General features: G+C 46.4%; 1 protein-coding gene across 1 annotated transcript in view; it reads left to right on the forward strand.

Annotated features, from left to right (window-relative positions):
• DNAH7 (dynein axonemal heavy chain 7) overlaps positions 1–18,395 on the forward strand; it is an 880,767-nt gene extending 862,372 nt beyond the window's left edge. The window contains exon 64 of the mRNA XM_075317837.1: positions 18,172–18,395. Within this exon, the coding sequence (XP_075173952.1) occupies positions 18,172–18,378 (207 nt within the window). The 3' untranslated portion in view covers positions 18,379–18,395. The remainder of the gene's footprint in view (positions 1–18,171) is intronic.
• Positions 18,396–25,649: the final 7,254 nt, after the last annotated feature.

A 25,649-nucleotide genomic window follows, 5' to 3' on the forward strand; every position in this document is an offset into this window, starting at 1 on the left:
CCGAAATGTTTGTGCTTGGTAGTGTCTTGGAATAAAAATGACCATTCTTTCACATCAACTCCTGAGTGCCAAGTTTTCTGTTATATTGTTTCATCAGAATGTCATCCAAGTTTCATCAGTTTAGTCAGATTTTCATCGGTTTTCTCATATATGGAAATAAAATATCGAACTGTATTCTGAGAATCGTCTACATTTTTTCACCTAGCTGTAGACTTACTTGCCATGTTGATTTTCATCCACCACTTGGATCAATATCAGACTTGTCTCTGCTCGGTCTACAAAAAATCCTGGACATATGAAATGACCCATTCACCATTATAAGCAAAAATAGGTAATATCAGCTCACCAAGCCTGCTGAAGTCCCATAATCGTCCTGTGGTGGATGATCAGCGCACGGATGGTCAGAAGTCACCAAATAGATATAAAATATAAATCCAGCGCAACCACATGGAATATTAAAAAGTTGTCTTCTTTATTGATAGTTTTTCATAAAATCCAAAAGGTACATGCAGCATAAAAATTAAGGATGCCCAGGTCAGAGCGACGCGTTTCAACAAACTGTCTTAATCATGGTCTCAAACCATGATTAAGACAGTTTGTTGAAACGCGTCGCTCTGACCTGGGCATCCTTTATTTTTATGCTGCATGTACCTTTTGGATTTTATGAAAAACTATCAATAAAGAAGACAACTTTTTAATATTCCATGTGATTGCGCTGGATTTATATTTTATATTCACCGTTATAGGTATCAGTTGTATGCATGAAAAACAAAAAAAACCCTGATGTCTGAATGAGCCCTAAGGCCATGTTGCCACATGCAAAAGAGCTGCTTTTTTTCTACAGGTGCTTGCACAAAAATATGTAATAGCAATCTGTAGTGATGGGCGAACCCGAACTGTAAAGTTCGGGGTCCATAACGAACACATAGTGTTCGTGCACATGATCCCGAGCTTTACTTTCACATACAGATTAGTGATGCGAGTGTCTCATAGACGCCTGTGCCAACACTAATCTAAGGTTTAGTGGCAGCTGTTATTAACCACTCATTACCCTGACTGCCATTGCACCAGGGCAACGGGAAGAGCAAGGTAAAGCACCAGGCTTGTCGCATCTAACGAATGCGACAATTGTGGGAGGCTGGAGGCTGATCTTTTTATGCTGTGTCTCTCCAGCCTGAGAATACCAGCCCCCGACTAGCTTTATCTAGGCTGGGTATCAAAATTGAGGGGGGCTGCACGTCGTTTTTTTAAAATTATTTATTTAAATAAAAAAATGTAAAAAAGATTCATGCGGTTCCTCTTAGGCCGGAGTCACACTTGCGAAGGACTTGCACAAGTCTCACATCCCATCACCCAGCACAGCCGCACACACTCTCCTGACAGGAGAGCACATCTACATGTATTTCTAATCAGCTGCACGCTCATGTCTGGAGAGCGTCAGGTCATGCCGGGTGATGCGATGCGAGACTCAAGCAAGTGTGACTCTGGTCTTACCGTGCTCTCACAAGAACCGTATGACTCGCAAGAGTCTCGCATCGTATCACCTGGCAGCCGCACACTCCCTGGACATGAGCGTGCGGCTGCACAGAACTACATACAGACTCACACTTGTGTCTGGAGAGCGTCAGGCCGTGCTGGGTGATTGCATCACCTGGCAGCCACACATGAGCGTGCAGCTGCATAGAATTGCATGCAGATGCACGCTCCTGTCAGGAGAGTGTGCGGCTGCCGGGTGATGCGATCCAATACTTGTGCGAGTCATACGGCTCGTCTGAGCGTATCGTATGGACGGAATTACACTTGCGCAAGTCTTGCATTGCATCACCCAGCAGCCACTCACTCTCCTGACAGAAGCAGGTCAGCTGCATGTAGTTCTATGCTTTATCTGTGCTGGTATCAGAATACTGATTATTTTATTCATTCATTTATTTTTATACCATGATACTCACACGCAGACAGTTGCACGGTTTTCCCTGCCCACCGGCTGTCCTGGCGCCTGTGATTGGTTTCAGTCAGCTGATATGCTGCCACTCAGGGTGGGGGGCGAGTCTAACTGCAACCAATTACGCACGCTGATGGGCAGGGAAAGTAGTGAATATTCAATGAGGATTAATTGTTGGCTTCGGTTTGGAAAGCGTGACCTGGAAGCAGCTTGCTGCTATGACACAGAGGTTCGGTGAGTACACCGCGTGCACTCCTACCAACCCATCCCTTCTACAAACATTTTTAATCTCAGAATTCTGGTTCCTACAGACTTTTATGGGTACCAGATTCCAGACCTGATCCGGGTTTTTTTTAAAATTTGCAGGGACCCGCCGGTCCCGGTTTTCTGCAAGTCCGCCCAGCTCTACTAATTGGCTGGCACCAATTTGCAATTTCAATGTTGAGGATTGTAGTATGAAGAACAAACTTTACATAAGACTGGCTATTTCATTATCGGAACAAGCCAGTGGTATTTATCCTTTATTGTATATTTAAAGAACTTCTGTGTTTAATGATTGAAGCAGCAGAAGCATAGCCATATTGCAACTATTCTTTCTCCCCACACAGATAAGGAAACCATTAAAAGGCCAAAATCTCACCTGGAATACTTAAAGGGAACCTGTCACAAGACACGCTATTAACCTGCACATATGGGGTTAATCTGCAAGTTAATAGCATTTGAAACCTGCCTGGCCCTTGCACATTGAACCTTGCTGCCGGTAGGAAATTTACTTTATTCCCCCTGGTAGCATTTGGGTTGCAGTCATGGGGCGGCACTAGCAGGGTTTCAGTCACCTCTATATATCAAGAATGGGGTCTGTAACTGCGCCCCCTGCACTGACTGACAACTGTGATAACACGCTCCGGGATCGCCTTTGCTGGGTTCAAAGGGCACGTATTCACCTCAGGCAGACAGCCGAATTCAAGGTGTAACTGACGCTTGGTCAGGTTTATTGCAGTGAAGCATAAACAAAAAGAAAAAAAAACACCAACAAAATAAATCCTTGCCTGTCCGGCACTAACTATACACGGTGTTATCCTAACTACCAACTGGAGGGCTTCTCCCTTCCAGCTAAACCATACAAACATCAGGCACTGCTCCTCACAAGTGTCTCCTACACAGACAGGCTTACTGTGTTCCCAGATGGAGACCCTCCCCCAACTTCCCAGATTCCTTTTACTTCCGTCCTTCACCTCCCATTAATCCATTAGTAGCCAGGTGATCCTGGCCAGGCTAAGTCACATAGGACCGATACCGGGGTGAGATATACCTGCCCTCATCCACTAAACCCACATGAGTCTCACACAACCTCCTCTATTGCTGAGTGGCTGTCAGTCACCATGGAGGGGCATGGTTGCAGCCTCTCCTCTCCATACACAGAACGGTGACTTAAATCCAAATGTTGCCGGGAGGAATAGTTCTTTTCTTCCCAGCAGCGGGGTTCATTGTGCAGTTGCCGAGCAGGTTTCACACGCTAATAACCTGCAGATTAACCCCATATATGCAGGTTAATAGCATTTTTACATGACACAGCTTCCTTTTAAAGCACCTCTCCATTTTTTTTTCCACTGCTTGAGTGCTGCTTTTCATCTAAGGTCCCTGCCCCTACTTTCATACTGACCCTCTGACATCTTCACCTTTTTTGACACCGGTCCAGTCTGGCGGTGCTATCTTGTGGCCACAACTTCTGGCTGGAAGTCAGAAGTTACGTTCAACTCTATAAGAATCAGAGCGAGGCTCTCATAGACTTGCAATCAAGAGAGATTTCCAGCTCACTCCATCAAACACTGGAGCGATCCATAGCTAACAAACTGCCGGAGACCAACCTGAGTCTTAGTGATAGAAGGTGAAGATGCTGGAGGGTGAGTACAAGAGTTGCATCAAGGAATTGAGATATAAAGAGATCATGTCAGGAGGATTTAGCACTAAAGTAAAGCCATGGTGCTATGATGATTAAACTGATAACTGCGGTGAAGGAAATCCGCTCTATGGTTGTTGAGTAATCATCCTCTAAAGTTTTCATTTAATGAGGTCTTCTGTATGTCAGGGCACTTGAAGGTAGGGTCATCTGCTTCTCCACATGTCTCATTTGTTTCTTGCACAGGTCACTGATTATTCATTGACTTGCAACTTTTTTTCAAATTACGCACCGTCGCAGCCATTGGGGTTAGTGGCTTGTGTGCAGTGTGATTCTATGGAATTCCGTTCCGCCACAGTCATTGGGGTGGGTAGCTTGTGTGTAGCGTGACTCTAACACCGGTCTAGAAGTCTTCAACAAAATGTTGCCGGAGGCGGTGCATGTGTAGATCATGATTTCAGCTCAATGATTTTTTCGTTAAGGAAAAATCTCAATCTGCACATGCACTGCCTGCAGCGCCATTTTATTGAAGACTGTGAGCTTTCACAGTGCGATTCCACAGACGGTCTTCAATAAAATGACATTTTTAATGACAACTTTAGAGGATGATTATTCAACAACTACAGATTGGATTGCTTCAATGCAGGTAGCCCTTTAATCAGCAGCATCACAGCTCTATTATTTATGATCATGGCTTTACTTAATAGTGCTAAATCCTGCTGACAGGTTCTTTTTAAGGCACCACTTCAGTGGTTAATTAAATACAAAAGAAAACACAGTGTTTAATGAAGGAAAATTATCTCCCTGTCCCATATCTCCAGACATTTCCATTTCATGTTTTTTTATGGCACATGCTACAGTATGAAAATAGAATTAACCATACCGGTAATTCGGTTTCTAGGAACCTGCCACAACAGCACAACAGGAGGTTTACTCTCCACCCTAATAGGGACAGGAAATACAAAGAGATTAAAAGGCCCCTTCCCCGCTTCCCTCGTCAGTGTTTTTTCAAGAACCACACAGTTTTGAATGGGTAAATCCTTACTTTCAAGAAATAAGCCGTTAAAGAGATTGCGGTTTAAACAACATAGGGAGGGAAACTAGTGCGGTCGTGGAGGGTTCCTTGAAACCGAATTACCGGTAAGACTAATTCTATTTCTCCACTCACCCTCCATGACAGCACCACAGGAGGAATACCAACCAAATTGTTAGGGGGAGAACAATAGCTTGAAGGACTTTTTTTCCGAAGGCTATGTCTCTATTAGAGGTCACGTCCAGTCTATAGTGACGGATGAATGTGTGGATTGAGGACCATGTGGTGGCTCTGCATATGTTTGGTAGAGACATTCGCTCTTTCAGCCCAGGAAGTAGATTTGGATCTGGTGGAGTGGGCTGTAAGTCTTAACACTAGAACTACTGAGGTAGTCATTTTGACTACTTCGCACTATGTATTTCTATAGAGGTGTCATGAGTCCAGTAGTTCTAGTGTTAATGGTGGTGTTAGGTTGGCTCTAGTATGCTTCACATATGGCCCTCTTTATCCAGTTAGCGATGGTAGTTTTTGCTGCTATTTTACCTTTGTTTTTGCCTAAAGGCTGGATAAAAAGAATTGAATGTTTCCTTCAGGCACTTGTTTGTTGTAGATAATGAATAACAGACCTCCAAACATCTAAAGTGTGGAATTCAGCCTCCTTGCCATAATCCTTCTGTCCTTCTGTGAAAAACTACAGTATATAATGTCCTGGAACCTGTGGCAGTCTTTTAGCAGGAAGGATGGGTCAGGCCGAATGATGATCCTGTCTTCTAGAATCTGGAGTACAGTTCTCTGGTTGAAAGAGCCTGGAGTTCGATAAGCCTCCTTGCTGTGATAATTGCTACCAGGAAGCCAGTTTTCCATGAGAGCATCTGTAGACTTATGGAGGTGATGGGCTCAAAGGGTGGCTGCGTCATCCCTTTGAGAACAATGTTGAGGTCCTAAGGGGGAGTCAGATTGGGTTGTTTAGGTTGAAGCCTGATGGCTGATAAGCACCTTTTAACCCCTTCATGACCTTTGACGGATACATCCGTCATGGTGCCCTGGTACTTAAAGACCCATGACGGATGTATCCGTCATGGCGAAATCGCGGCACCGGAGCCCCGGTGACTGCGATCGGTTCACACAAACCGCAGATTCGGGGAGGAGGGGACCTGTGCCTGACCTCAGGATGGGTGGTGCCTCCTCCCCGGACCTACAGAGGCTGTGATTGGCTGACGGACACCGCTCAGCCAATCACAGCCATTGAAAATGGTTGAAACATTGAAATCCAGCCATGATCAGTGCAGCTGTAGCACTGGTCATTGGCTGGAGCTGGGTGACCTCAGCTGGATCACCCTCCCCCAGCTCCAGCAGCTCTGATTGGAGAGACCGGCCTTGTGACTGATCTCTCCAATCACCGTGGACCTGGGGCCGGTGACCGCCCCCCTCAGCGTCACTTGTCGGTCCTGGAGCATGCCAGTACAGTGTATACAGTACAATGGCAGGGCGACAAGCTCTGGTCCTATGCTGTTATGTGACCGGAGCATGGGACCCGGAAGTTGCCACGCTGCCATTGTACTATATCAAACCAGCGAAAAGCCTCCCGATCCACCTCCGCCGCCCTGCTCCGTCTGCCACCGCTCTCCCCGATCTGCTGCCCGCACCCCCTCCTCTCACCTCCGTGATCGGCTGCCCGCCCCCTCCCCCTACCCCTCACCTCCGTGATCTGCTGCCCGCCCCCTCCCCCTGCCCCTCACCTCCGTGATCTGCTGCCTGCTCCCTCCCCTCCGTGATCGGCTGCCCGCCCCCTCACCTCTCACCCCCGTGATCAGCTGCCCGTCCCCTCCCCCTCACCTCCGTGACCTGCTGCCCACCCCCTCCCCCTCATTTCCGTGATCTTCTGCCCGCCCTCTCACCTCTCACCCCCGTGATCGGCTGACGTCCCCTCACCTCTCACCCCCGTGATCGGCTGCCTGCACCCCCACCTCTCACCCCTGTGATCGGCTGCCTGCACCCCCACCTCTCATCTCCTTGATCTGCTGCCCGCCCCCTCTACCTCACCTCCGTGATCTGCTGCCCGCCCCCTGACCTCTCACCCCCGTGATCTGCTGCCTGCACCCCCACCTCTCACCCCCGTGATCGGCTGCCTGCACCCCCACCTCTGTGATCTGCTGCCCACCCCCTCTACCTCACCTCCGTGATCTGCTGCCCGCCCCCTCACCTCTCACCCCCGTGATCTGCTGCCTGCACCCCCACCTCTCACCCCTGTGATCGGCTGCCTGCACCCCCACCTCTGACCCTCGTGATCGGCTGCCCGCACCCCCACCTCTCACCTCCGTGATCTGCTGCCCGCTACCCCCACACCTCTCACCCCCATGATCTGTGCTCCCTCACCTCTCACCCATGATCTGCTGTCCACTCTCACCCCCGTGATCTGCACTCCCTCACCTCTCACCCCCATTATCTGCTGCCCGCTCCCCCCACACCTATCACCCCCATGATCTGATGCCCGCTCCCCCCACACCTCTCACCCCCGTGATCTGTGCTCCCTCACCTCTCACCAATGATCTGCTGTCCGCTCTCCCCCCACCTTTCACCCGTGATCTGCTGCCCGCTCCCCCCCACCTCTCACCCCCGTGACCTGCTGTCCGCTCTCTCCCCACCTCTCACTCCCATGATCTGTGCTCCCTCTCATCTCACCCGTGATCTACTGTCCGCTGTCTCCCCACCTCTCACCCCCGTGATCTGCGCTCCCTCACCTCTCACCCCCATTATCTGCTGTCCGCTCCCCCCCACCTCTCACCCCCGTGATCTGCTGTCTGCTCTCTCCTCACCTCTCACTCCCATGATCTGTGCTCCCTCACGTCTCACCCGTGATCTACTGTCCGCTCTCTCCCTACCTCTCACCCTCGTGATCTGCGCTCCCTTACCTCTCACCCCTGTGATCTGCTGCCCCCTCTCCCACCTCTCACCCTCCCTGATCTGCTGCCTCCTTCATCTGCTGCCTCCTTCTCCTGTGATCCTGATCCTGCTGCCTAGATCCATCCTGTAAGGTAACTATCTTCAATCTCACCTCCCACTCCTCTTCCCCTCTGTCCCCCCCTTACCCCCATCCTCCGCCGCTCCTGCATCCACTGCGCCCTCTCCCATCCGCAGCCACTCTCTCCCAGCCGCCGCCGTCTCACATCCACCGATGCTCCCTTTATCTGCCGCTGCCCCATCATCTGCTGCCCCCCCATCTGCTGCCATCTCTCCTGTGATCCTGCTGCTGTTCTGATCCATCCTGTAAGTCAGGGGTGGGCAATTAATTTTCCCATGGGGCCGCATGAGAAATTGGGATGGTTTTAGAGGGCCGGACTAATATAATTAACTCAGTTTTACCCAATACGGTATATAGCATATATACTATCCCTTCATATCCAAACAGTAAGTTACGGACTGTGTGACCCCTCGTGGCCCTGCACGCACACATGTCCTTTTTTTCTCTGGCAGCACGGGTGTCACACGGATCGCACACTGATGTGATCTGTGTGACATCAGTGTGACAAATACCAGAGAAAACACGGGTCTTTTTAATAAAAAGATTTTCTATATTTACCTCTCTCCAGCGCTGCTGTCTCTGGCTCTGCTGCCTCCCGCTCCTTATCGCTGGTAATTATACTCATTGAATATTCACTGCAGTGAGCAGATGGAAGCAGGGACAGCGCTGGGGACCGCGTCGCTGGGTGAGTATACAGGTGTGTGTGTATGTTGAGAACCTGGAAGCCGGAGCATCTCGGGGACTCGTCACAGTTCCCAATGAACTCTGATGAACCCATGAAGCTGTAGCGTGGGTGTCGCAGGATGGTCATCAAAGTTCATTGGAAACTCTGATGACCTCCTGGAGGTCACTGTGCTTGCAGAATACTCACCTGTCCCTGCGGTGATGTCCTCAACGGTGCTGTGCCCGGTGCTGTCATCGCGATGCTCCGGCTTCCAGGTCCTGAGTGCGGTGAATAATCAATGAATGAGCAGTGGTCAGGAGCGGGAGGCAGCAGAGCTGAAGAAAGCAGGTAAATATGGAAAATCTTTTTATTTCACAGACTCGTGTTTTCTCTGGTACCTGTCACATGTATGCAAACAGGTACCGGAGAAACGCAATCAGGCCCTGTAATGGCGGTATGGCGCTGCAGGGGGCGGGGAGAGAGCACGTGGTACCCGATGTAACTCCAGTACCACTCGCAGTTACGGGCTTTTCTCTCTGCACGCACGCACACATACATACACACACGCACACGCTATATACATATATACACAAACAATCCCCATATACTACATCACTACACCCCCATATACACCTGTAATATACATCACTACACCCCCATATACACCTGTAATATACATCACTACACCCCCATATACACCTGTAATATACATCACTTCACCCCCATATATACCTGTAATATTCATCACTACACCCCCATATACACCTGTAATATACATCACTACACCCCCATATACACCTGTAATATACATCACTTCACCCCCATATATACCTGTAATATACATCACTACACCCCCATATACACCTGTAATATACATCACTGCACCCCCATATACACCTGTAATATACATCACTGCACCCCCATATACACCTGTAATATACATCACTACACCCCTATATACACCTGTAATATACATCACTGCACCCCCATATATACCTGTAATATACATCACTACACCCCTATATACACCTGTACTATACATCACTGCACCCCCATATACACCTGTAATATACATCACTACACTCCTATATACACCTGTAATATACATCACTGCACCCCCATATACACCTGTAATATACATCACTGCACCCCCATATACACCTGTAATATACATCACTGCACCCCCATATACACCTGTAATATACATCACTACACCCCCATATATACCTGTAATATACATCACTACACCCCTATATACACCTGTAATATACATCACTGCACCCCTATATACACCTGTAATATACATCACTGCACCCCCATATACACCTGTAATATACATCACTGCACCCCCATATATACCTGTAATATACATCACTACACCCCCATATACACCTGTAATATACATCACTGCACCCCCATATACACCTGTAATATACATCACTACACCCCTATATACACCTGTAATATACATCACTGCACCCCTATATACACCTGTGATATACATCACTACACCCCTATATACACCTGTAATATACATCACTACACCCCTATATACACCTGTAATATACATCACTACACCCCTATATACACCTGTAATATACATCACTACACCCCTATATACACCTGTAATATACATCACTGCACCCCTATATACACCTGTAATATACATCACTGCACCCCCATATACACCTGTAATATACATCACTACACCCCTATATACACCTGTAATATAGATCACTGCACCCCCATATACACCTGTAATATACATCACTACACCCCCATTTACACCTGTAATATACATCACTGCACCCCCATATATACCTGTAATATACATCACTACACCCCTATATACACCTGTAATATACATCACTACACCCCTATATACACCTGTAATATACATCACTGCACCCCCATATACACCTGTAATATACATCACTGCACCCCCATATACACCTGTAATATACATCACTACACCCCTATATACACCTGTAATATACATCACTACACCCCTATATACACTTGTAATATACATCACTACATCCACATATACATCACTAAACCCCTATATACTACACCTGTAAAACTACATTGCCATATACTACATCACTACACCCAAATATTACTCACCAGTTACCCCCCCTCCCCTCCACTCCCCCCATTATCCCCTCAGGTTACTAGTCACCACTCACCTTTCCCTCCTCAGGCATCTCCGTACGGGCTCCCGCTGACATCCTTCTTCTCTTGTACGGCTCCCCGCTGAGCTGCTTCCTCTCTCCGTACGGGCTCCGGCTGCTGCATCTTCTTCTCCTGCCGGGGCGGGAACTTTTCAAATGACACACGCGCGCCGTACTGACGACATCAGGGCGCGCGCGTGTGTGTCACAGAGAAAGTGCCGGCAGGAAACAGAGGACAGATTCCTGCGTTCCGCTGCTGCACTGTGCGGTGCTGCAGTATCTGTCCTCTGTTCCTTGCCGGCACACAGCGTGTGATGAGGGCAATCTGACCACGGGCCGCCCGGAGCCTGGAGCTCCGGACAACAGGTCAGATTGCCCTCATCAGTGACCGGCCAGCAAGGACGCCCGGAGCCAGGCGGGCCGGTCACAGAGAGTAGGTGTGCAAGGATGGTTGACCTTAGGGAGATCAACATCCACCACTGCGGAGACACCATCACATGTTTCTCAACGCAGTGATTCTAGAGCAATGCCTCCTGGGAAATATTCAAAGCAAGAAGGCCTGCGGAGACACCATCACATGTTTCTCAACGCTGGCAGGAAACTAGCCAGGTCTTTCACCGGGAAGGAACAACCACGGGAAGGGCAGTCTCCGTCAAGGAGACCACCTATGCCAAACATGGTATCCATCCACAGACAGCCGTTTCGGGGTATTTGCCCCTCATCAGTGTGGAGTAGGAATCTGGCTAGTGGGACATTGCCTAGTAAAAGATTATGTGAGCAAGGATGGTTGACCTTAGGGAGATCAACATCCACCACTGCGGAGACACCATCACATGTTTCTCAACGCAGTGATTCTAGAGCAATGCCCCCTGGGAAATATTCAAAGCAAGAAGGCCTGCGGAGACACCATCACATGTTTCTCAACGCTGGCAGGAAACTAGCCAGGTCTCACTGCGTTGAGAAACATGTGATGGTGTCTCCGCAGTGGTGGATGTTGATCTCCCTAAGGTCAACAATCCTTGCTCACATAATCTTTTACTAGGCAATGTCCCACTAGCCAGATTCCTACTCCACACTGATGAGGGGCAAATACCCCGAAACGGCTGTCTGTGGATGGATACCATGTTTGGCATAGGTGGTCTCCTTGACTGGAGACTGCCCTTCCCGTGGTTGTTCCTTCCCGGTGAAAGACCTGGCTAGTTTCCTGCCAGCGTTGAGAAACATGTGATGGTGTCTCCGCAGGCCTTCTTGCTTTGAATATTTCCCAGGGGGCATTGCTCTAGAATCACTGCGTTGAGAAACATGTGATGGTGTCTCCGCAGTGGTGGATGTTGATCTCCCTAAGGTCAACCATCCTTGCTCACATAATCTTTTACTAGGCAATGTCCCACTAGCCAGATTCCTACTCCACACTGATGAGGGGCAAATACCCCGAAACGGCTGTCTGTGGATGGATACCATGTTTGGCATAGGTGGTCTCCTTGACTGGAGACTGCCCTTCCCGTGGTTGTTCCTTCCCGGTGAAAGACCTGGCTAGTTTCCTGCCAGCGTTGAGAAACATGTGATGGTGTCTCCTCAGGCCTTCTTACAGAGAGTAGGTGGGCCGGATGTGGCCCGCGGGCCGCCCCTTGCCCAGGTCTGCTGTAAGTATTGTTCATGGCTCTTTTCTAACTATCCCCAATCCCAACTCCCACTCCCTATTTCCACCCCCTCTACCCCCACCCCCCCCGCTTGCCGCCAAGCGCTGATCAGCTACGTGATTGGCTGATCAGGTACGTAATTGTTGCTCGAGTTTTTCCTTTTTTTTATGCACCCCAGATAAAAAAAAAAGACAAAACTTGAACAATTTAGGTACCTGATCAGCAAGCGTCCTGCAGCCGTACTCGACTTTGAACAGGACTTCTTTTTTCCATCCCACCTATTCCCCCCACTTTTTGCAGCACATCCGTGCGTGCGCCCTGATTTATTTTTATGCCATGGGGTGGGGGTCTAGTTTCCAAAATGGGGTCAAATGCGGGGGGCTCCACTGTTTCGGCACCTCAGGGGGTCTCCAAACACAACATGGAATACGCTAATTATTACAGACAATTTTGCGTTTGAAAAGTCAAATGACGCTCCTTGTCTTCCGAGCCCTGCTGTGCGCCCAAACATTTGATTTCCACCACATATGAGGTATCTGTGTACTCAGGAGAAATTGCACCATACATTTTATGGTGCATTTTTTCCTGATACCCTTGTGAAAAAAAGCTACCTGGTTGAAATAACAATTTTGTGGTAAATTTTTTTTTTTATTTTCACGGCTCAACTTTATTAACTTTTGTGAAGCCCCCTGAGGTTCAAAGTGCTCAAGAAACATCTATATAAATTGCATGAGGGATCTAGTCTCCAAAATGGGGTCACAAGTGGGGGAGCTCCACTGTTTCGGCACATCATGGGCTCTCCAAAGGCAACATGGTGCGGCTAACGATTCCAGCTAATTTTCTGTTCAAAAAGTGAAATGACGCTCCTACTCTTCCAAGTCCTGCCGTGCGCCCAAACAGTGTTTTTTTCGCCACATATGAGGTATCTGCGTGCTCAGAAGAAATTGCCCAACAAATTTTGGGGGTTCATTTAATCCTGCTACCCTTGTGAAATGCAATATTTGAGGCTAAATTAACATTTTTGTTGCAAAAAGTAAAATGTTCATTTTTTCCTTCCACATTGCTTTAGTTACTGTGAAGCACCTGAAGGGTTAATAAACTTCTTGAATGTGGTTTTGAGTAGCCTGAGGGGTGCCATTTTTGTAATGGTGTCACTATTGGGTGTTTTGTGTCATGTAGACCTCTCAAAATCGCTTCAAATATGATGTGGTCCCTAAACAAAAGTGGCTTGTAAATGTTGTTGTAAAAATGAGAAATTGCTCATAAACTTTGAACCCCTATAACTTCCTTATTTTTCCCAAAATTGTGCTGATGTAAAGTAGACATGTGTGAAATGTTATTTATTAATTATTTTGTGTGTCTCGTTGGTTTTAGAACATAAAAATGTCAAAATTTTCGCAAAATTTCCGTTTTTTTTTTCACAAAGAAACGCAAAAAATAACAGCCTAAATTTACCACTAACATGAAGCCCAATATGTCACGAATAAACAATCTCAGTATCACCAGGATCCGTTGAAGCATTCCAGAGTTATAACCTCAAAGTGACACTGGTCAAAATTGCTAAAAGTGGCCTGGTCTTTAGGGTCAAAATAGGCTGGGGGCTGAAGGGGTTAATCCACTGGTGGTTAGCAAGGTGTACATCAAAGAATGAACTTAAGGCGGAAATCTGCACTTTTAGAGTACTAGGTTTAAGGTCTAGCTCGAGTCTGTTTTGCAAGAATTCCAGGATCTGTGGTATACAAGGATAGAATGGAACCGGGAGTCTAGATTTGTCGTAGATGGCGTTGGTTACAGGTTTTCTGCTCCTCTGTAGAGTTCTGATTACATTGTCAGAGAGGCCCCTGGCTTAAGATGGTGGCCTCAGCAGCCAGTTTTAGTCTCTGAGGCTCCGGATGACATAGAGGACCTTGATGGAGAAGGTTGATGATCTGAGGAAGTATCAGGGGACCTTCTTGAGCCAAGTTGGTTAGATCTCCGAACGAGCTTCGCTTGGGCCACATGGGGGCTATAAGAAAGGTGGTGACACCTTCTGCCCGGATCTCTTGGAGTGTCTTTGCCAGTATGGGAATTGGCGGAAAAGCATAAGCCAGTCGGAAGTTCCATGTGTGAGCAAATGCGTCTACTGCTAGACACTTGTCCCTTGGGTTTAGTTAGAAGGAGTGATCTGCCCTGGTGTCCTGATGGGATACGAACAAGTCCAGTTATGGTTGGCCCCATTTCTTGGTCAGCATTTGGTAAACCTCCGGATTCAGACTCCACTCTCCTGGGTGGATGTCTTGCCTGCTGAGGAAGTCTGCTTGTATGTTGGCAGACCCCTTCAGATGGAAGGCTGTTAGTGACAATATGTTTCGTTCTGCGCAAGAAAATATTCTTACAGAGATCTTTTTCAAATCCCAGTGTTTCTTGCTTCCTTGGTTCATAGATGAGCAACTGTTATCACGTTGTCGGAGTAGACCCTTACGTTTGGCTTTTGGATTAGAGCCGTTGCTACCTTGAGCTCTCTGAGGTTCGAGAAACGGCAGCTGATGTCGGGTGTCCAGACTCCCTGAAAGGTTGCCTGTGCTACCACCGCCCCCCAGCCTTTCTTGGTGCCAGGTTACTCTTTTCCGTAGACTTCTCAGATTAAGCCACCAGGCCAAGGAAGCCTTTACATGACCTGAAAGGGGGACTTTTTTGTTCAGAGATCTGTGAGGACTGCCCAGGAGTGTAGGACATGTGTCTGAAGAGTCCTTGTATGAGCTTGGGCCCAGGCTACCGCTTGGATGCAGGTGATCATGGACACTAGTGTGGACATTGCTGACCTGATGATAGGTGACCTCTGATCCTCAAAGGATGAGATCTTGTGGCATACTTCATTTTGTCTGTCTTCTGGAAGGATGTCTACTCATAGGAATTCAATCGGACTCAGGGAAGCTGAGGGTGCGACAAGTAGGAAGTCGTATAGGTATGGTATGATACAAACGTTCAGCCTCCTGATGAAAGAAATGATCTCGGTGAAGATCAGAGGTGCGGATGAGATCCTGAACGGAAGTACGTTGAATTGGTAGTGTAGGACCAGTTGGTCCTGTAGCACCGCAAATCTTAGGAATTTTCAATGGGAGGGATGAATAGGCACATGATAGTATGCGTCTTGTAGATCTATAGTTGCCATGACAAAATTTTGACTTAATCAGAGGGATTGTTGATTTAATGGACTCCACTGGTTCAGTGGTTTTAAGTTATTAATAGGTGGGAGCCGTAGTGTTTCTTCACTAGAAAGAGGTAAGAATAATGACCCGTATTGATCTCTGCTGTAGAGAAAGGGGAGATCACACCGGACCTCTGGAGGTCTCGAATATTTGCGCAGAGTAACTCCCGGGAGTCCCGAGTTGGAAGGCAGGTTACCGTCAAGCAATGTGGGGGGGTAGGTGAGAACGTCTATCTTCAGACCCTCTTGGACCGTGTGTAGGATCCACTAGTTAGAGGTTATCGACTGCCACTTGGAAAGGCATCTGGAAATTCGACCTCCTAACTGGTTAGCGTCATTTGTCTTGACTAGGGGAGACCAAGATGTTTAAACTCTTTCCTCCTTTAGGGTAGCTCCAGCGTATGGTTTTACCTTTGCCCCTGTAAGCCTGGGAGGATTGCTGGGCTGGTTAGTTTTATGGGGGGCGGAAAAACCTTATCTTCTTTAAGGGTTTTTGTTCTGGTAGTGACTTCTTTTCGTCAGCGGCTTTTTCAAGAAGATCATCTAGGGCAGGGCCAAAGACATAATCACCCTGAAAGGGGATGGAGCACAGCTTCATCTTAGAAGTCGCATCTCCACTCTACAGCTTTAGCCAGAAAGCCCTCCTTGCGAAGTTTAACAGGACCGCTGATCTTGCTGTCACAGTAACAGATTTTTTGGAGGCATCAGCTAGGAATCCTGTGGCCTTTTTCAGGATATGGAGGCCAGTAGATCTTCCCAATATGTACCGCGGGAGAGGTGTTCCTCTAACTGAGATAACCAGTGGGATTAGACTCTGGCTATGCAGGTGGATGAAATATTAGTTTTGAGGACAGTCGCCGGTTTCCCAGGACATATTTAGCAAACCTATTTTTTGGTCCATGGGATCCTTGAGCTGAGACAAATGCTCAAAGAGTAGTATTTTCTTCTTCACCACTTTGGCAATTTGGACATTTACCTTTGGGATTTCCAATACAGATGAATCTCCCTTTAACGGAAATCTATTTTTCAGCTCATTCGGTATGGTCAGACCATTCTCAGGAGCTTCCCATTCCTGTAGGATGAGATTCCGGATGTTCTCATATACTGGGAATCCTGATCTTTTTGGGTTTTAGTCCTCCAAATAGCTGATCCTGAATGGCATGGGCAACCTTCTCCTCTTCCACTTCCATGGTGCATTTTATGGCCTCCAATAGTTCCTTCATGTCCTCAGAAGAGAAGCGGTATTTCTTCCATTCTGTTTTCTCAGATACTGAAGCTGTCCTCCCATGCATGAGAGGCCGAGGCTGGGTCCTCAATAGATCAGCATCTGATTCCTATGCTACACAGATTTTCCTCTTAGCAATAGGGGCAGAAAGGACCGGGAGAGGGAGGCTATGGAAGTCTGGACCTCTTGGTGGACCAAACCCCTGATCTCTCATCTATTAGGGATGGCTGTTCCTCCCTATGTTGTCAGTGCATGCTTGGCACAGTATCTTATTGTGAGATGATGGGAGCCTCCCATGACACGGCACACTTCCGGCTAGGGTTTTCGTCCTTCTTTGAGACAGGGACCTTGTCTCCCTAAAGAGAGGGAGACAAGGAAATTACTAGGGCCTGCCCCGCTGGAGGAGATAGGGGGGAGTGATGGTAACCCCCCCCCCCTAAATAGTGACCTAACCTGTTTCTGAGTTACTGAAGCAGGGACAGCGCTGGGCTCTGCAGAAGCTGAGTGGGATGATCGTTCACCTTCCATACTGGGAACAATGTGATACTACCTGGAGGTGTCTTTGGGGCCGGGTACTTATAGTGAAGTGCCAGGCCCACAGCGCAGTGTCCAATTGAGCCCCTCCTCCTTGGGTCACGAGGATAGACTTCGGTATCCGGAGCGAACCCAGCGGCGTTTTGATTTTCAAATTTGCCGCAATGTCTCGGCCGGCAGAGCCCGGTGAGCGTTCCACTGTCGAATGCAAGGAAACCGGAACCGACAACTGTGGGGAGTCAGTGTCACTTCTGGAAATGTGCAGACATCGCCGCCGGCGCGAGGAGGTAAGATGTGGCTGAGAGCTCAGAGGCCGCCAGTGGGGCACCCCATCCAGCTTTACCCCGCGGGGATACGGAGGAGATGGGGAGAGGTCTCGAATCCAGGGAGACAGGAGCAGCAGTGTAGGAGGGCAGAGCCGACGACCTCAGCTGCCCAGATAAATAGGTATCAGAAGGTGGAGACTCCGCTCGCCGGCCACAGAGCACCACAGTAACCTATTCATCCCAATACGGACAGGAAAAACATTGACGAGGGAAGCGGAGAGGGGCCTTTTAACCTCTTTGCATTTCCTGTCCCTATTAGGGTGGAGAGTAAACCTCCTTTGGTGCTATTGTGGAGGGTGACTGGAGAAAACATAATTTTCCAGCATTGACTTAGAGGTTTTAAGTAAATGGTCAAACACTAAACACCCCACTCTGGGAAACTTTCTCTGGGATTCTTGGAATAAAAGCCTGTTTTTCTCATAAGATACCACCCCTGTTTTTATTTTTCATATTATGGAAAATACTTACAAAAAATCATATTTACAAAAGAAAAGACAAAAATATCAAGTTTTCTTGTTTTACAGATGTGGCTTAAACCCTGTAAAAGGTCGGAAATCCCACAAAGACCAAGCTATCTTGCACCAGTTTACAAGACCAGTGAAAGAAGAGGAACATTATCCACTACTGGTCATTCAACTAATTTTGTTGTAGCCATGACCCTTCTATCAGACAAGCCTCAGGAGCACTGGATTGGTCGAGGTGTTGCACTGCTATGCCAACTTAACGCATAAAATCTAGAAAGAATTTCAGTAACATTGTTAAATGTTGTAAACTTTGAAAACATTAAAATATTACCAAAATAAAACTAATTTTCAAGAGTTTATTAGATATTTTTCTTCTGCATAGACAGGTATAGCAATAATTTTAACAATACAGTTTTGCTTAAACATTGCAACATTTTTTATGACAATCAGATTTACAGAGGTAATTGCTTTGATCACAGACTGAAGACAACAGACTCATTGACAGAGAAATGTATTGAATAAATTAGCACCAAGTGCAGTTCTGACTGCATATTGCTAATCTCTGCCTAATTGTCCCTGGATAAAGAGCTCTTTAGAAAAAGTATTTCTAAAGATTCTTTATAATATGCTAATGAGCGTAGGGACTAGTCGTGAGGGCGTTACTTCCCCCGACTAGCCGCCCTCTTAGCATGTTAGTACGCCCACAGGGTTTTGCTAACATGGTATTCAATGCAGCATCACTGCATTATGTGCATCATGTGCGTACCTGTGTCCGCGGTGAACGCTAAGCTGAATGTCCCGCGCTTCTGGTCATGCGTCGTAGACCTGTCTGAAGCCAGCACGCGTACACCCGGCTGCATACGGTACTGCGCATGACCGAAAGTGTGTGACATTCAGCTCAGAGTTCACTGCGGACACAGGTACGCGCATCACCGCTGGTGATGCTCCATTGAATACCATGTTAGCACGCCCCTGTGGGCGTACTAACATGCTAAGAGGGTGGCTAGTCGGGGGAAGTAACGCCCTCATGACTAGTCACTGGCCTCATTAGCATATTATAAAGAATCTTTAAAAATACTTTTTCTAAATATGTCTTTATCTATGCTAGTATATACAGGGATGCTTAGGCAGGGATTAATAATATGCACCCAGAACTGCTCGTGGTTCTGGGTACATATTGCACCTGAAGGGAATACCCCTTTAAAGGGAACCTATCTCAAAGATCCTATCCAAATATGTAGTAGGGGTAATAACAATATTAGCAAATACCTCCAATTAGTAATGTAGTATAGTTCTCCTGTTTCACTGTCTCTTACCTTATGTGCCAGGCATTTCAGAACCTTTGGTATGCATGGTTATGACCACTAGCAGCTAACTGTGACTATATGCGTGGTCATAACCATGGATACCTAATTTCCTGTAATGCCCTGAACATGAGGTAAGCAACATAGTGAATCAGAAGAACTATACTACATTTCTTATTGGAGGCATTTGTTAATATTATTATTACACCTATCACATATTGGGATAGGATCTTGGAGATGGGAATACCCCTTTCATTACAGTTTGGGTGCAAGGGAAGGTGCACTTTCCACTATGTCACACAGTGACAACATTGTATCACAGGTAACATTAATGACCTTCACATAATTGAAGTAATGTTTTAACCTTTAAGGGATTTTCTCCAAGAACAAAGTTAATTTTAATCAATAGATCTTGTAATAATAATTAGTACCACTATTGGATGTGTTTAAAAAAACCCCAAAACAAATGTTCCTGTGCTGAGAATCTTATATACCGTATATGCCGGCGTATAAGACGACTGGGCGTATAAGACGACCCCCAACTTCTGCCCTAAAAATATAGAATTTGGGATATACTCACTGTATAAGACTACCCCGCTCCCAAATGAAAAAAAGTCTGCTTTGATTGCAACATGTTAATTTTAATTCAAATGCATATGACATGCAGGTACTGTATATAGCAGCAAAACTGTCACTTATAAACATAAGGTTGTTTCAAACATGTACGGTAAAGCTAAAACTTTGCAAAACAAACAAGAGAGCAAGTGCCTGGTGATCATAACTGTAAGCTGCGATATTGTAACAGGTCTTGCTGGCATGACAGTTTCCCTTTAAAAGCCTTCAAAATCCTCCTGTTCGTCATCTGATATCATAAGTACCGTACATCAATGACATCTTGTGATACATATTCAGTATGCTTCAGGATGCTAAGAGCAGGGGGCCGCACTGTGTGAGGAGGTGTTTTTTTTACTGTCCAGTATAACCAATAGGATTAGTGCAGGGGCGGGGGAGTCACCGGGCCGAGAAAGGGGGCGGGGTCGGCAGCAGCACTTACGGTACTGTAGCAATATGCACACTTACACCAGCATGTAAGCTCTTCATTAATGTCCCTGCATGGATGCGAGGGGAATCTGGCGTTACTGCACTAATCCTATTGGTTATACTGGACAGTGAAAAAAAAAACCACCTCCTCACACAGTGCGGCCCCCTGCTATATATCCGCTATATATCCGCTGTATATGCTGTATGATATATATGATATATGCTGTATATCCGGCGTATAAGACGACCCCCCACTGTAGCCATTATTTTAAGGGGGTAAAAAGTCGTCTTATACGCCAGTATATACGGTATGTGCCCTTGCTACGTACTGTATAATGGCCATGTCTGACTGTAAAGGGACATAGCCTGATCCTCTCCTGCTCAGGAGCTGTGGTATGAAGAAAGCATACATACAGGACAGCATGAGATCGCAGCTGATTCTTTTTGTGAGGTAAAGCATTTCCCTGCCTGTTTTCCCGAGCTGTAAATGTCTGTGGACTCTTTTGCATCTCCCTTGGCCAGGAGATGTGGTATGATCTGACCATGTCCCTACAGTCAGACATGGCCATTACACAGTATATAGCAGGGGCACATATATACAATTATCTCAGCATAGAAACATTTTATATAGCACATCCAATTATAGGACTTATTATTCGAAGATCTATTGATTAAGATGAACTTTGTTCATGGGAAAATGCCTTTAAGGGGACGTAGTATATAGGATGCATAATCCACATCTACTTATGATGAAAAGTAGTGAGTGTCCAGGTAACTAAGGCAACGGTTGAAAACAGAATTGTAAGCATGGCAACATAAATGACAAATGATTGCAAATTTGTAGCAAAAATACTGTATTTCTTTTCAAGCCACAGAGACCTCCAACTCAGGAAAAAACTGTTGCTGGCTATTATGGAAGATAGCATTAGCTAATCTGGAAAGTGCAGCAGCCATGTTGGGTGAAAGAAGAGAGGAGACGAAAATGGGCCCATTGGTGCATGATACTCGCACATGTAAGCTGGGGACAGATGTGACATCTAAGGCTAGGTTCACACTTCCGTTAAATTGTATCAGTCACAATCCGCTGCTCTGGTAAACAACGGAAACGTTTGGCGGATTCCGTTGTTCCCATAGACTTGTATGAGCGGCGGATTGTGACTGATGCTGCTGCGTTGCACCCTCCCCCCGACTGATCAGTCGTGGAACGACTAACCGCCGGGCGGGAGGAACACAGCATGTAACGTTTTTTGAGCAGCGCGATCCGTAGGATTTCGCTGCGCATGCGCTCTCTGGCTCCCTGCACATGTAACCAGGATACACATCGGGTTACTAAGCAATGCGCTTTGGTTAGTTACCCTATATTTACACTGGTTACTTGTGCAGGGAGCCAGCGCTAAGCGGGGTTTGCTGGTAACCAAGATAATTATCGGGTAACCAAGCAAAAAGTGCTTTGCTTATACCAGATATTTACCCTGGCTGTGGAGGGAGCCTGACACTTCCCCGCTCGGCTCCGCCCCCTCCCGCACTCAGCATGTACACACACACACACACACACACACACACACACCTGTCCCCAGCCCTGCAGTCCCCGCGGCACTGACGTCCTCAGTGCCACGGCCCCGCTCGGCTCCACCCCCTCGCGCTCCGCCCCCCCGCACACAACGGAGTCCGACAAAGAATTCTGTTCTTTGTCATCTGTTGTACAGCGCATCAGTCACATGCGTCAAGCGATGCATGTGACTGATGCAAAACAACAGAAATGTGAACTTAGCCTAAGACTCCACTCACCTTCCCATAGAGAAGTTAAGATTTAACACTAATAAAATGTGAGAATATGAAGATGGGAGGGAGAAACACACTGGTTGTTTCAGTTAAGCTGCCAAATACACCAAAAAGCAGCATGGATGCAGATTACCAGAACATGTCAGACTAAAGGTCATAAATTACACTGTTTTGGATAAAGATGGGCCAATATTACGCACGTTAACTCTGCCACTCCATACATGTCAGATGTCGCATAAAGTGTAAATTATGCCATCACAACTCTGAGCATGGAAGTACCCAATGTGAAAAGAGCCTGAGACCAAACCAATGTGCCACATGTAAAGCAAAACTATTTTTTTTCTGCGCAAAATAGCAATTTTATACATGTTAATTGGTAATTTCGTATTGTTACAAAAGAATGGTGACTAAGAAGATAAATGTCACACCAATTAGAATTTTGACCAAATTGAGACTTTAGGCATGCTAACAATGGTCGCAACAAATGTATTTGTTCCGTGTCTTTTTAAATAACGTAAAATGTCAACTTTGTGTCTTATATGTAGAACTGGGTTCATAAATGTTGTACTTTATGTAAGAAGGTTAACCAATGCCTCGCCTTCCTCAGTTTTAATTTCAACAAGTTTTTATTAAAGTAGATCATAACATGTGACAAGTCAATTGAAATAAGCATTATAGCGTGTATAATTATTATATTATAGTATATATATATATATATATATATATATATATATATACACACAGAGTCCAGTGGAGGTGCAGGCAGCTCTGGATCGGTGCTGGGGACTGTTTGGGGCTGGGAGCGGCAGCGTTTGATCTCCTGCTCTCCCGCTCATATAATATGCACAGCCGCTGTCCATCAGAAGCGTGGTGCTGAAACTGCATCGCGCTGATGGGCTGAGGGAGCTGTGCATATTATCTGCCTGTGCTTACCTTTGATTGCACAGGATCCCCCCTCCCCCTGTGTTAGATATAGCCTCCCGTGCTGCTGCTGTAGTAAAATAATAAACTCTTTACTCACCTCCTCCAGCGTCTGGCCGGTCTCCCTCCTGCTGGCTGTGATTAGACACACAGAGATTTCACTCTGCCGTGCCGATCACATGACCTCCACTAGAACTAGGAAGTAGGAAGTGCAGGAGACAGGAGGAGTTCAACCCCGAGGAGGGAGACACGAGACAGGACTGTGCTGCAGAAGGTAAGGAAAGAGTTTATTTTTCTAAAAGCAGCAACATGGGGGCGATATGCCACAGAGGCTGATGTGGCCCTGTCTGCCTGCCACAGAGGCTGATGTGGCCCTGTCTGCCTGCCACAGAGGCTGATGTGGCCCTGTCTGCCTGCCACAGAGGCTGATGTGGCCCTGTCTGCCTGCCACAGAGGCTGATGTGGCCCTGTCTGCCTGCCACAGTGGCCCTGTCTGCCAGCCATAGAGGATGTGTGCCAGCCATAGGGGAAATGTGGCATCACTGGGGGACGTGTTCAATATAAGGTGGCCATATCCAGATTAAGGGGGCTAATTTTAGGATGAGGGGGCTATGAGGGACATATACCCTATATTATTTGTTAGACGGACACTGGCATTATAAGACGGACCCCATTTATTAAAAAATTCTCTATTCCTTCACCAAATTTGGGGGTGCGTCTTATAATCAGGTGCGTCTTATAAAGCGAAAAATACGGTATTTTAGTCACTAGTGTTATGAATGTGAAAAATCGGTGCAATTTATTAGAGATTCCCACGGGTTTGTCCCCGAACAGGAGAACCTCCAGGGAGGCGGTAGGGACATTATCGCTCAGTGTGTTCAGTAGAGACACAACCTCACCCCATAGATCTCTTACAACCGGGCAAAACCACCAAATATGGGGCATATCTCCTCTCTGTCCGCACCCCCTAAAACATCAGTCCGAGATATTAGGGTATATGGAGTGAAGACGTGCTGGTACATAATAAGCTCTATGGAATATTTTTTTTTGGATGCATCAGAGAGGGACACCTGATTGCTCAGCCTTGTAATTGCCTCATAACACCTGTTCCATCTATCCAAAAGGCATATCGAACCACAATTCCTCCTCCCACTGGCCTTCCTTATTATTAAATTTTATTGTGGGTACTAAAAATGGTTTAACAAATTATGTAGAAAAATTGACGGGCGTTTACCACAATTTAATGATTCAATTTATGCATATATATTTAGCCTCAAATGCAATAAGTACCCCTCTATACAATTCAAAGGGGTCCAAAGGCGGGAAACTAATAAGTGGAACGGAAAAACAACAGTACCAAGAAAGATCAAAATTAAGTGTTTGAGACAGAAAGATGACTCAGTTTTTCTTGCTTAATAAATTTGGAAAAAATTCTAAATTTCTGGTTTTCTTTTGTAGAAGTGGGGTGCAGTGTACATTAATGAAAAAAAACAAAAACTTTTTTGAATTTACCAAATAGCTGCAATTAAACAAAGTGAAAAATTTAAAGGGGTCTGAATCCTTCCCATACCTACTGTAGGTAGACCAACTTCTGGCCCCACCACCAGTCGCTTTTCTCCTAAAAGCAATGCAATGGGGAGAATGGTTCTGTATAACTGGCAAAAAGTGGAGCATGCCACCATTTCTCTTCAGTATGCTGCCTTATGAAGTCATGAGGAGGTACAATAGAAGTAGCAGCCTTATGACTGTCCAAACGTGGAATATAACCATGTATGTGAGCCCTTAACCCCTTCGCACATATCAACGTAACTCTATATCCTGTGCTGGGGTGACAGCAAGTGGAGGATGCTCTGGAGCTCATTATCCTCCACAAGAAGTTGATACCTGGCATCTCTCTCAAGATTGATACCAGTGTTAAGCTCTGAGTGCTGGTGTTAACCATTTAGACTGAAAGTGGCATTTAAATGACATCATGGCAAACAGCACATACCCGCTCCCATCGGCCCCTCCATGATGCGATAGTGGTTTACCAATAAGGGTCTACTAACTTGACAATCACTGTCAACTTGCCTCTCCTCTGAAGCATAGCTTCATGCTTAAGGAGACCATTAAATAATTATATTAGCCCGATCAATAAACACAGTAATGAGGAAATAAAAAAAAAAAATGAATGAACAAACGAAAATTTTTGGAACACCACACTGTCTGATCCTAAAATAGTATAAATGAAAACATCAGCTCGCCATGCAGAAGAAAGTCCTCTCACAGCTCCATTGATGGAAAAATTATAAATCTTGGGAAATGGTGACAAACCATATTTTTTTGTTTTTGTTTTAAAAAACCACTTATGTTGGTCAGAAAAAAAAAGGGGCATCACTAAAATCGTACTGATATGGAGAAACAGGTTTATAAGTAATTCTTACCATAACATAAATGTCGTAAGACCAACAGCCCCCCCCAAATGCCAAATTTTTATATTTTTCACCATTT

The sequence above is a fragment of the Anomaloglossus baeobatrachus genome, chromosome 7, assembly GCF_048569485.1.
Source record: "Anomaloglossus baeobatrachus isolate aAnoBae1 chromosome 7, aAnoBae1.hap1, whole genome shotgun sequence".
NCBI classification, from domain to species: domain Eukaryota; kingdom Metazoa; phylum Chordata; class Amphibia; order Anura; family Aromobatidae; genus Anomaloglossus; species Anomaloglossus baeobatrachus.